Raw genomic sequence first — 12,574 nt, forward strand, 5'->3', positions numbered from 1 at the left:
GAGGGGGGAGGCAGGTAGCCTAGTGGTTAGAGGGGGGAGGCAGGTATCCTAGTGGTTAGAGGGGGGGGAGGTATCCTTGTGGTTAGAGGGGGAGCAGCAGGTATCCTAGTGGTTAGAGGGGGGAGGCAGGTAGCCTAGTGGTTAGAGGGGGAGGCAGGTAGCCTAGTGGTTAGAGGGGGGGGCAGGTATCCTGGTGGTTAGAGGGGGGGGCAGGTAGCCTAGTGGTTAGAGGGGGGGGGAGGTAGCCTAGTGGTTAGAGGGGGGGGGGGAGGTAGCCTAGTGGTTAGAGGGGGGGCAGGTAGCCTAGTGGTTAGAGGGGGGAGGCAGGTAGCCTAGTGGTTAGAGGGGGGGGAGGCAGGTAGCCTAGTGGTTAGAGGGGGGGGGGGCAGGTATCCTAGTGGTTAGAGGGGGGGAGGCAGGTATCCTAGTGGTTAGAGGGGGGGGGGGCAGGTAGCCTAGTGGTTAGAAGGGGGGGAGGCAGGTATCCTAGTGGTTAGAGGGGGGGGGGGCAGGTAGCCTAGCGGTTAGAGGGGGGGGGGGGCAGGTAGCCTAGTGGTTAGAAGGGGGGGGGGGGGGCAGGGTAGCCTAGTGGTTAGAGGGGGGGGGGCAGGTAGCCTAGTGGTTAGAGGGGGGGGGCAGGGTAGCCTAGTGGTTAGATGGGGGGGGCAGGTAGCCTAGTGGTTAGAGGGGGAGGGGGCAGGTATCCTAGTGGTTAGAGGGGGGGCAGGTAGCCTAGTGGTTAGAGGGGGAGGCAGGTATCCTAGTGGTTAGAGGGGGGGTGCAGGTAGCCTGGTGGTTAGAGGGGGGGGGCAGGTATCCTAGTGGTTAGAGGGGGGGGGGGCAGGTAGCCTAGTGGTTAGAGGGGGGGGGGGGCAGGTAGCCTAGTGGTTAGAGGGGGGAGGCAGGTAGCCTAGTGGTTAGAGGGGAGGCAGGTAGCCTAGTGGTTAGAGGGGGGAGGCAGGTATCCTAGTGGTTAGAGGGGGGAGGCAGGTAGCCTAGTGGTTAGAGGGGGGGGGGGCAGGTATCCTAGTGGTTAGGGGGGGGGGGGGGGGGGCAGGTAGCCTAGTGGTTAGAGGGGGGGGGGGGCAGGTAGCCTAGTGGTTAGAGGGGGGGGGGCAGGTATCCTAGTGGTTAGAGGGGGGGGGCAGGTAGCCTGGTGGTTAGAGGGGGGGGGCAGGTATCCTAGTGGTTAGAGGGGGGGGGGCAGGTATCCTAGTGGTTAGAGGGGGGGGGGGGCAGGTAGCCTGGTGGTTAGAGGGGGGGCAGGTATCCTAGTGGTTAGAGGGGGGGGCAGGTATCCTAGTGGTTAGAGGGGGGGGCAGGTAGCCTAGTGGTTAGAGGGGGGGGCAGGTAGCCTAGTGGTTAGAGGGGGGGGGCAGGTAGCCTAGTGGTTAGAGGGGGGGGGGGGCAGGTAGCCTAGTGGTTAGAGGGGGGAGGCAGGTAGCCTAGTGGTTAGAGGGGAGGCAGGTAGCCTAGTGGTTAGAGGGGGGAGGCAGGTATCCTAGTGGTTAGAGGGGGGAGGCAGGTAGCCTAGTGGTTAGAGGGGGGGGGCAGGTATCCTAGTGGTTAGGGGGGGGGGGGGGGGCAGGTAGCCTAGTGGTTAGAGGGGGGGGGGGGCAGGTAGCCTAGTGGTTAGAGGGGGGGGGGGCAGGTATCCTAGTGGTTAGAGGGGGGGGGCAGGTAGCCTGGTGGTTAGAGGGGGGGGGGCAGGTATCCTAGTGGTTAGAGGGGGGGGGGCAGGTATCCTAGTGGTTAGAGGGGGGGGGGGGGCAGGTAGCCTGGTGGTTAGAGGGGGGGCAGGTATCCTAGTGGTTAGAGGGGGGGGCAGGTATCCTAGTGGTTAGAGGGGGGGGCAGGTATCCTAGTGGTTAGAGGGGGGGCAGGTATCCTAGTGGTTAGAGGGGGGGAGGCAGGTAGCCTAGTGGTTAGAGGGGGGGAGGCAGGTAGCCTAGTGGTTAGAGGGGGGCAGGTAGCCTAGTGGTTAGAGGGGGGCAGGTAGCCTAGTGGTTAGAGGGGGGGGGCAGGTATCCTAGTGGTTAGAGGGGGGGGCAGGTAGCCTAGTGGTTAGAGGGGGGGGGCAGGTAGCCTAGTGGTTAGAGGGGGGGGGGGGGCAGGTAGCCTAGTGGTTAGAGGGGGGGCAGGTAGCCTAGTGGTTAGAGGGGGGGAGGCAGGTAGCCTAGTGGTTAGAGGGGGGGGGCAGGTAGCCTAGTGGTTAGGGGGGGGGGGGGGGGGCAGGTATCCTGGTGGTTAGAGGGGGGGGAGGTATCCTAGTGGTTAGAGGGGGGAGGGGTAGCCTAGTGGTTAGAGGGGGGAGGGGTAGCCTAGTGGTTAGAGGGGGGGGCAGGTAGCCTAGTGGTTAGAGGGGGGGGGGCAGGTAGCCTAGTGGTTAGAGGGGGGGGGGGGGGGCAGGTAGCCTAGTGGTTAGAGGGGGCGAGGCAGGTAGCCTAGTGGTTAGAGGGGGCGAGGCAGGTAGCCTAGTGGTTAGAGGGGGGGGGCAGGTAGCCTGGTGGTTAGAGGGGGGGGGCAGGTAGCCTAGTGGTTAGAGGGGGCGAGGCAGGTAGCCTAGTGGTTAGAGGGGGGGGGCAGGTAGCCTGGTGGTTAGAGGGGGGTGCAGGTAGCCTAGTGGTTAGGTTAGAGGGGGGAGGCAGGTAGCCTGGTGGTTAGAGGGGGGAGGCAGGTAGCCTGGTGGTTAGAGGGGGAGGCAGGTAGCCTAGTGGTTAGAGGGGCGGGGCAGGGTAGCCTAGTGGTTAGAGGGGGAGGCAGGTAGCCTAGTGGTTAGAGGGGGGAGGCAGGTAGCCTAGTGGTTAGAGGGGGGAGGCAGGTATCCTAGTGGTTAGAGGGGGGGGAGGTATCCTTGTGGTTAGAGGGGGAGCAGCAGGTATCCTAGTGGTTAGAGGGGGGAGGCAGGTAGCCTAGTGGTTAGAGGGGGAGGCAGGTAGCCTAGTGGTTAGAGGGGGGGGCAGGTATCCTGGTGGTTAGAGGGGGGGGGCAGGTAGCCTAGTGGTTAGAGGGGGGGGGAGGTAGCCTAGTGGTTAGAGGGGGGGGGGGGAGGTAGCCTAGTGGTTAGAGGGGGGGCAGGTAGCCTAGTGGTTAGAGGGGGGAGGCAGGTAGCCTAGTGGTTAGAGGGGGGGGAGGCAGGTAGCCTAGTGGTTAGAGGGGGGGGGGCAGGTATCCTAGTGGTTAGAGGGGGGGAGGCAGGTATCCTAGTGGTTAGAGGGGGGGGGGGCAGGTAGCCTAGTGGTTAGAAGGGGGGGAGGCAGGTATCCTAGTGGTTAGAGGGGGGGGGGGCAGGTAGCCTAGCGGTTAGAGGGGGGGGGGGGCAGGTAGCCTAGTGGTTAGAAGGGGGGGGGGGGGGCAGGGTAGCCTAGTGGTTAGAGGGGGGGGGGGCAGGTAGCCTAGTGGTTAGAGGGGGGGGGCAGGGTAGCCTAGTGGTTAGATGGGGGGGGCAGGTAGCCTAGTGGTTAGAGGGGGAGGGGGCAGGTATCCTAGTGGTTAGAGGGGGGGCAGGTAGCCTAGTGGTTAGAGGGGGAGGCAGGTATCCTAGTGGTTAGAGGGGGGGTGCAGGTAGCCTGGTGGTTAGAGGGGGGGGGCAGGTATCCTAGTGGTTAGAGGGGGGGGGGGCAGGTAGCCTAGTGGTTAGAGGGGGGGGGGGGCAGGTAGCCTAGTGGTTAGAGGGGGGAGGCAGGTAGCCTAGTGGTTAGAGGGGAGGCAGGTAGCCTAGTGGTTAGAGGGGGGAGGCAGGTATCCTAGTGGTTAGAGGGGGGAGGCAGGTAGCCTAGTGGTTAGAGGGGGGGGGGGCAGGTATCCTAGTGGTTAGGGGGGGGGGGGGGGGCAGGTAGCCTAGTGGTTAGAGGGGGGGGGGGGCAGGTAGCCTAGTGGTTAGAGGGGGGGGGGCAGGTATCCTAGTGGTTAGAGGGGGGGGGCAGGTAGCCTGGTGGTTAGAGGGGGGGGGCAGGTATCCTAGTGGTTAGAGGGGGGGGGGCAGGTATCCTAGTGGTTAGAGGGGGGGGGGGGCAGGTAGCCTGGTGGTTAGAGGGGGGGCAGGTATCCTAGTGGTTAGAGGGGGGGGCAGGTATCCTAGTGGTTAGAGGGGGGGGCAGGTAGCCTAGTGGTTAGAGGGGGGGGGCAGGTAGCCTAGTGGTTAGAGGGGGGGGGCAGGTAGCCTAGTGGTTAGAGGGGGGGGGGACAGGTAGCCTAGTGGTTAGAGGGGGGGCAGGTAGCCTAGTGGTTAGAGGGGGGGGAGGCAGGTAGCCTAGTGGTTAGAGGGGGGGGGCAGGTAGCCTAGTGGTTAGGGGGGGGGGGGGGGCAGGTATCCTGGTGGTTAGAGGGGGGGGGAGGTATCCTAGTGGTTAGAGGGGGGGAGGGGTAGCCTAGTGGTTAGAGGGGGGGGGCAGGTAGCCTAGTGGTTAGAGGGGGGGGGGCAGGTAGCCTAGTGGTTAGAGGGGGGGGGGGGGCAGGTAGCCTAGTGGTTAGAGGGGGCGAGGCAGGTAGCCTAGTGGTTAGAGGGGGCGAGGCAGGTAGCCTAGTGGTTAGAGGGGGGGGGCAGGTAGCCTGGTGGTTAGAGGGGGGGGGCAGGTAGCCTGGTGGTTAGAGGGGGGAGGCAGGTAGCCTGGTGGTTAGAGGGGGAGGCAGGTAGCCTGGTGGTTAGAGGGGCGGGGCAGGGTAGCCTAGTGGTTAGAGGGGGAGGCAGGTAGCCTAGTGGTTAGAGGGGGGAGGCAGGTAGCCTAGTGGTTAGAGGGGGGGGCAGGTATCCTAGTGGTTAGAGGGGGGGAGGCAGGTATCCTAGTGGTTAGAGGGGGGGGGAGGTAGCCTAGTGGTTAGAGGGGGGAGGCAGGTAGCCTAGTGGTTAGAGGGGGGGGCAGGTATCCTAGTGGTTAGAGGGGGGGAGGCAGGTATCCTAGTGGTTAGAGGGGGGGGGAGGTAGCCTAGTGGTTAGAGGGGGAGGCAGGTAGCCTAGTGGTTAGAGGGGGGGGCAGGTATCCTGGTGGTTAGAGGGGGGGGGCAGGTAGCCTAGTGGTTAGAGGGGGGGCAGGTAGCCTAGTGGTTAGAGGGGGGGGGGGGAGGTAGCCTAGTGGTTAGAGGGGGGGGGGGAGGTAGCCTAGTGGTTAGAGGGGGGGGCAGGTAGCCTAGTGGTTAGAGGGGGGAGGCAGGTAGCCTAGTGGTTAGAGGGGGGGAGGCAGGTAGCCTAGTGGTTAGAGGGGGGGGGGGGCAGGTAGCCTAGTGGTTAGAGGGGGGGCAGGTAGCCTAGTGGTTAGAGGGGGGGGAGGCAGGTAGCCTAGTGGTTAGAGGGGGGGGGCAGGTAGCCTAGTGGTTAGAGGGGGGGGGGCAGGTAGCCTAGTGGTTAGAGGGGGGGGGCAGGTAGCCTAGTGGTTAGAGGGGGGGGGGACAGGGTAGCCTAGTGGTTAGATGGGGGGGGCAGGTAGCCTAGTGGTTAGAGGGGGGGGGGCAGGTAGCCTAGTGGTTAGAGGGGGGGGGCAGGTAGCCTAGTGGTTAGAGGGGGGAGACAGGGGGGTGCAGGTAGCCTGGTGGTTAGAGGGGGGGGGAGGTATCCTAGTGGTTAGAGGGGGGGGGGGCAGGTAGCCTAGTGGTTAGAGGGGGGGGGGGGCAGGTAGCCTAGTGGTTAGAGGGGGGAGGCAGGTAGCCTAGTGGTTAGAGGGGGGGGGGGGGGGCAGGTAGCCTAGTGGTTAGAGGGGGGAGGCAGGTAGCCTAGTGGTTAGAGGGGGGGGGGCAGGTATCCTAGTGGTTAGGGGGGGGGGGGGCAGGTAGCCTAGTGGTTAGAGGGGGGGGGGGCAGGTAGCCTAGTGGTTAGAGGGGGGGGGCAGGTATCCTAGTGGTTAGAGGGGGGGGGCAGGTAGCCTGGTGGTTAGAGGGGGGGGGCAGGTATCCTAGTGGTTAGAGGGGGGGGGGCAGGTATCCTAGTGGTTAGAGGGGGGGGGGGCAGGTAGCCTGGTGGTTAGAGGGGGGGCAGGTATCCTAGTGGTTAGAGGGGGGGGGCAGGTATCCTAGTGGTTAGAGGGGGGGGCAGGTAGCCTAGTGGTTAGAGGGGGGAGGCAGGTAGCCTAGTGGTTAGAGGGGGGGGGCAGGTAGCCTAGTGGTTAGAGGGGGGGGGGACAGGTAGCCTAGTGGTTAGAGGGGGGGGCAGGTAGCCTAGTGGTTAGAGGGGGGGGAGGCAGGTAGCCTAGTGGTTAGAGGGGGGGGGCAGGTAGCCTAGTGGTTAGGGGGGGGGGGGGGGGCAGGTAGCCTGGTGGTTAGAGGGGGGGGGAGGTATCCTAGTGGTTAGAGGGGGGGGGAGGTAGCCTAGTGGTTAGAGGGGGGGGGGCAGGTAGCCTAGTGGTTAGAGGGGGGGGGGCAGGTAGCCTAGTGGTTAGAGGGGGGGGGGGGCAGGTAGCCTAGTGGTTAGAGGGGGCGAGGCAGGTAGCCTAGTGGTTAGAGGGGGCGAGGCAGGTAGCCTAGTGGTTAGAGGGGGGGGCAGGTAGCCTGGTGGTTAGAGGGGGGGGGCAGGTAGCCTGGTGGTTAGAGGGGGGAGGCAGGTAGCCTGGTGGTTAGAGGGGGGAGGCAGGTAGCCTGGTGGTTAGAGGGGCGGGGCAGGGTAGCCTAGTGGTTAGAGGGGGAGGCAGGTAGCCTAGTGGTTAGAGGGGGGGGGCAGGTAGCCTAGTGGTTAGAGGGGGGGGCAGGTATCCTAGTGGTTAGAGGGGGGGAGGCAGGTATCCTAGTGGTTAGAGGGGGGGGGAGGTAGCCTAGTGGTTAGAGGGGGGAGGCAGGTAGCCTAGTGGTTAGAGGGGGGGGGCAGGTATCCTAGTGGTTAGAGGGGGGGAGGCAGGTATCCTAGTGGTTAGAGGGGGGGGGAGGTAGCCTAGTGGTTAGAGGGGGAGGCAGGTAGCCTAGTGGTTAGAGGGGGGGGCAGGTATCCTGGTGGTTAGAGGGGGGGGGCAGGTAGCCTAGTGGTTAGAGGGGGGGGCAGGTAGCCTAGTGGTTAGAGGGGGGGGGGGAGGTAGCCTAGTGGTTAGAGGGGGGGGGGGAGGTAGCCTAGTGGTTAGAGGGGGGGGCAGGTAGCCTAGTGGTTAGAGGGGGGAGGCAGGTAGCCTAGTGGTTAGAGGGGGGGGGGGCAGGTCAGGTAGCCTAGTGGTTAGAGGGGGGGGCAGGTAGCCTAGTGGTTAGAGGGGGGGGAGGCAGGTAGCCTAGTGGTTAGAGGGGGGGGGCAGGTAGCCTAGTGGTTAGAGGGGGGGGGGCAGGTAGCCTAGTGGTTAGAGGGGGGGGGCAGGTATCCTAGTGGTTAGACGGGGGGGAGGCAGGTAGCCTAGTGGTTAGAGGGGGGGGGCAGGTAGCCTAGTGGTTAGAGGGGGGAGACAGGTATCCTAGTGGTTAGAGGGGGGGGGGGGGGGCAGGTAGCCTAGTGGTTAGAGGGGGGGGGGGGGGGGCAGGTAGCCTAGTGGTTAGAGGGGGGGGGCAGGTATCCTAGTGGTTAGAGGGGGGGGGGAGGTATCCTAGTGGTTAGAGGGGGGGGGGAGGTATCCTAGTGGTTAGAGGGGGGGGGGAGGTATCCTAGTGGTTAGAGGGGGGGGGGAGGTATCCTAGTGGTTAGAGGGGGGGGGAGGTATCCTAGTGGTTAGAGGGGGGAGGCAGGTATCCTAGTGGTTAGAGGGGGGGGGGAGGTATCCTAGTGGTTAGAGGGGGGGGGAGGTATCCTAGTGGTTAGAGGGGGGGGGGAGGTATCCTAGTGGTTAGAGGGGGGAGGCAGGTATCCTAGTGGTTAGAGGGGGGGGGGGAGGTATCCTAGTGGTTAGAGGGGGGGGGAGGTATCCTAGTGGTTAGAGGGGGGGGGGGAGGTATCCTAGTGGTTAGAGGGGGGGGGGGGGTATCCTAGTGGTTAGAGGGGGGGGGAGGTATCCTAGTGGTTAGAGGGGGGAGGCAGGTATCCTAGTGGTTAGAGGGGGGGGGGGAGGTATCCTAGTGGTTAGAGGGGGGGGGAGGTATCCTAGTGGTTAGAGGGGGGAGGCAGGTATCCTAGTGGTTAGAGGGGGGGGGGAGGTATCCTAGTGGTTAGAGGGGGGGGGAGGTATCCTAGTGGTTAGAGGGGGGGGGAGGTATCCTAGTGGTTAGAGGGGGGAGGCAGGTATCCTAGTGGTTAGAGGGGGGGGGGCAGGTAGCCTAGTGGTTAGAGGGGGGGGGGCAGGTAGCCTAGTGGTTAGAGGGGGGGAGGTAGGTAGCCTAGTGGTTAGAGGGGGGGGGCAGGTAGCCTAGTGGTTAGAGGGGGGGGGGCAGGTAGCCTAGTGGTTAGAGGGGGGGGGCAGGTAGCCTAGTGGTTAGAGGGGGGGGGGCAGGTAGCCTAGTGGTTAGAGGGGGGAGGCAGGTAGCCTAGTGGTTAGAGGGGGGAGGCAGGTAGCCTAGTGGTTAGAGGGGGGAGACAGGTAGCCTAGTGGTTAGAGGGGGGAGGCAGGTAGCCTAGTGGTTAGAGGGGGGAGGGAGGTATCCTAGTGGTTGGACCGTTGGACTAGTAACCAGAAGGTTGCCAGATTGAGTCCCTGAGCTGACAAGGTACAAATCTGTCGTTCTTCCCCTGAACAAGGCAGTTTAACCCACTGTTCCTAGGCTGTCATTATAAAATAAGATTTTGTTCTTAACTGACTTGCCTGGTTAAATAAAGGTAAAATAAATAAATAAAAAATTCTGAGACCCGCCCCTTTTCTATTCAAGTAAAAAAAAAAAAATGTGAGGCAATTCACACCAGAGGTGTAAGCTAAGGTTGCAAAATAGTTGAATTTCTAAGACCAGAAGATATGAGGCGGTAGCTACATGTTGAAATGGTTGGCACTACAACTCTACCAAAAAAGGACAAGACCAGAGAACGTTGGAGATCATTCCCACGTTGAAATGGAAAATAAAACTAAAAATAACAATTATTCAGACCGCAGCTGTTCAAATACTTTAGTCTGGTAAAAGCATCCGCTCTAAGAACAATTCCGAATGGTACTCTGAAGTATCCATAATAACAACTACGATAGACTGACCCCTGGGGGAACGTAACCTGAGACTCTCTCCAGCAGATGGACCGCGACCACAGAGAGAGACAAGACATACACTCGTAAATATGTAAATTGCAATTTATTTTTTCGAATGAGCGGTCGTTCATGTAAGGTATGAGCAATTTCTATGAGTGTAGTTATCAGCTATGAGTTTCCCCGCTCGAGGTGTCCATACACCCTTCCCTTTGTCTACCAAGCCGTCATATCCGTTTCATCCACTAGGGACTTTCTTTCTTTGTATTATGTAATACTAATTGTGGGTGTGTTTCATGTATTTCCCGTGATTTGATTAGTAAGTTAGTAAATTTATAATTAAGCCAATTTGTATTTTGCTGATTCATAATTTCGTGCAGATATCCAAGGGTTTGCGACGTTCAGTAATGAGAACTGATTATGTAATAATAATAATAATAATAATAATAATAATTCATTAATAGAAGACTGTACTCGAGAAAAAAATTGTCGATTCGGGAAAACAGACTAAACATTTTCCCGTGGTGCCGACTTCCTAGTTAAAGTTGACATGATTAGTTTAATCACGTAATAATAATTATTACACAGAGAATTAATTTCATAAAATAACAGTCTTCACATTTAATGATAGTCAGACACAACGCAGCCATATAAAATAAATAAACTCTTTCATTTACCTTTGGGGGGCCAAAAGCCGGTAATTGCCAGGTAACAGAAACCCTGAACAGATTAAACTATAAACTACAGCTTACTGTAAATAATATTAGTCATGTTTACATAATATTTGCTATTTATTACATTTTGTGTATTGTTCCCAGGGCAAATGAGACCTAGGTCTCAAGCTGTTTCCAACGGTTAAATAGAAGTTAATAAATAATGCTTCTAGAAAGAAATGGACTAAATGCATAAGGGAAATACAACACGCTCTTAATATAAAATGGCAGATTAGACTGTGTGCGTGTGCGCGCGTGTGCGCGTTCGCGACCAGTGGGCATAAAACCACTACATCACAGAGAGGAGAGGTTGGTAATGAAGGAGGGTGAGACATACAGACCCTTATTCCAGGAGCACTCTTCTTCGCCTCAGCCTTCAACCTCGTCATCTTCAGAGCTGACTTGGTCTTCTTGTAGTCTTGTTTACCTGAATTGAAAGAAATATATGACGAAAAAAAATACAATGAATGAGAATGAGGACTTTTATTTCATTAACAGCACACACACACACACACACACACAAAGTGATATATTTGTGTGTATGGTTGAGTTTGGCTTCTAAACAGCTGTTCTTTGAGGTGAAGCCAGCGGACAAACTGGCCACCAGGTAGGGTGGAAAGGAACGGTGTAGAGGAGAGAGAAGTGTCCTTGGTGACTACAGCAGAATGCCCAGGGTGAGGTCTGGCTGAGTGCCGTCAACACACAGGGCCAGTTTATAGACACACTCCTAGACAATCACTCTGGAACAAATAGGCCTTGGCCTCCCACAAAGAGATGGATAGGGCAGAGTCTCTCTCTTGCTATCTATATCTATCTATATCTATATATCTATATCTATCTATATATCTCTATCTATCTATCTATCTATATATATATATCTCTATCTATCTATATATATATATCTCTATCTATCTATCTATCTATCTATCTATCTATCTATATATATATATCTATATCTCTATCTCTATCTCTATCTATCTCTATCTATCTCTATCTATATCTATCTATATATCTATCTATATATATATATCTCTATCTATCTATCTATCTATCTATCTATATATATATCTCTATCTATCTATCTATCTATCTATATATATATCTCTATCTATCTATCTATCTATCTATCTATCTATATATATCTATCTCTATCTCTATCTCTATATCTCTATATCTCTATCTATCTATCTATATATATATATATATATATATAGTAAATCAAGGTGGAACAGACTAGGGGGGGAAACTCATTAGCAAACAGAAAGTCTGGTTGTAGACCTCTGCGATTCACAACTATTTCATTCAGAATTGAAGAAAATGGTACATGATACTCAAGAGCACAAAACAGTTCCACTTAATAACCAATGTAATACTAGCTTGAGTGGCTTCTAAATTTCACCTGTTATAGTGTAAACACCATACGACTGGGCCGAGGATAGCTAGCTTTATTAGCTTGTTAAAGCATTACCGACCTGCACCTGGAAAGCTTTGGTCATTTAGATAAAATGATCCTCATTACTCTTCCTGGGGTCCAGCAACATTAATACAGTTACATTCATTACATTTCATAACACATTCACTGTGTTCCCTCAGGCTCCTACTCCACCACTACCACATATCTACAATACACTGTGTTCCCTCAGGCCCCTACTCCACCACTACCACATATCTACAATACACTGTGTTCCCTCAGGCCCCTACTCCACCACTACCACATATCTACAATACACTGTGTTCCCTCAGGCCCCTACTCCACCACTACCACATATCTACAATACACTGTGTTCCCTCAGGCCCCTACTCCACCACTACCACATATCTACAATACACTGTGTTCCCTCAGGCCCCTACTCCACCACTACCACATATCTACAATACACTGTGTTCCCTCAGGCCCCTACTCCACCACTACCACATATCTACAATACACTGTGTTCCCTCAGGCCCCTACTCCACCACTACCACATATCTACAATACACTGTGTTCCCTCAGGCCCCTACTCCACCACTACAATACAACATCCATGTGTACGTGTGTAGAGTGTGTGTCTTATCGTGTGTGTGTGTGTGTCTTATCGTGTGTGTGTGTCTTATCGTGTGTGTGTGTGTGTGTGTGTGTGTGTGTGTGTGTGTGTGTGTGTGTGTGTGTGTGTGTGTGTGTCTTATCGTGTGTGTGTGTGTCTTATCGTGTGTGTGTGTGTGTCTTATCGTGTGTGTGTGTGTGTCTTATCGTGTGTGTGTGTGTGTGTGTGTGTGTGTGTGTGTGTGTGTGTGTGTGTGTGTGTGTGTGTGTGTGTGTGTGTGTTATCGTGTGTGTGTGTGTGTGTGTGTGTGTGTGTGTCTTATCGTGTGTGTGTGTGTGTCTTATCGTGTGTGTGTGTGTGTGTCTTATCGTGTGTGTGTGTGTGTGTGTCTTATCGTGTGTGTGTGTGTGTGTGTGTGTGTGTCTGTGCGCGTCTCTTCACCCAGTCCACGTTGTTCCATAAGGTGTATTTTGATCTATTTTTAAATCTGATTCTCCTGCTGCATCAGTTACCTGATGTGGAATAGAGTTCCATGTAGTCATGGCTCTATGTAGTACTGTGCTCCTCCCATAGTCTGTTCTGGACTTGGGGACTGTGAAGAGACCTCTGGTGGCATGTCTTGTGGGGTATGGATGGGTGTCTGAGCTGTGTTCTAGTAGTTTAAACAGACCTCTGGTGGCATGTCTTGTGGGGTATGGATGGGTGTCTGAGCTGTGTTCTAGTAGTTTAAACAGACCTCTGGTGGCATGTCTTGTGGGGTATGGATGGGTGTCTGAGCTGTGTGCCAGTAGTTTAAACAGACCTCTGGTGGCATGTCTTGTGGGGTATGGATGGGTGTCCG

The 12,574-nt window shown here is 56.4% G+C and overlaps 1 protein-coding gene across 1 annotated transcript in view; it reads right to left on the minus strand.

Annotated features, from left to right (window-relative positions):
• triqk (triple QxxK/R motif containing) overlaps window positions 1-12,574 on the minus strand; it is a 64,749-nt gene that overhangs the window by 31,304 nt on the left and 20,871 nt on the right. The window contains exon 3 of the mRNA XM_014143274.3: window positions 10,051-10,136. Within this exon, the coding sequence (XP_013998749.3) occupies window positions 10,051-10,136 (86 nt within the window). The remainder of the gene's footprint in view (window positions 1-10,050; window positions 10,137-12,574) is intronic.

Source organism: Salmo salar, chromosome 14, assembly GCF_965601325.2.
Source record: "Salmo salar chromosome 14, fSalSal1, whole genome shotgun sequence".
Lineage (NCBI taxonomy): Eukaryota > Metazoa > Chordata > Actinopteri > Salmoniformes > Salmonidae > Salmo > Salmo salar.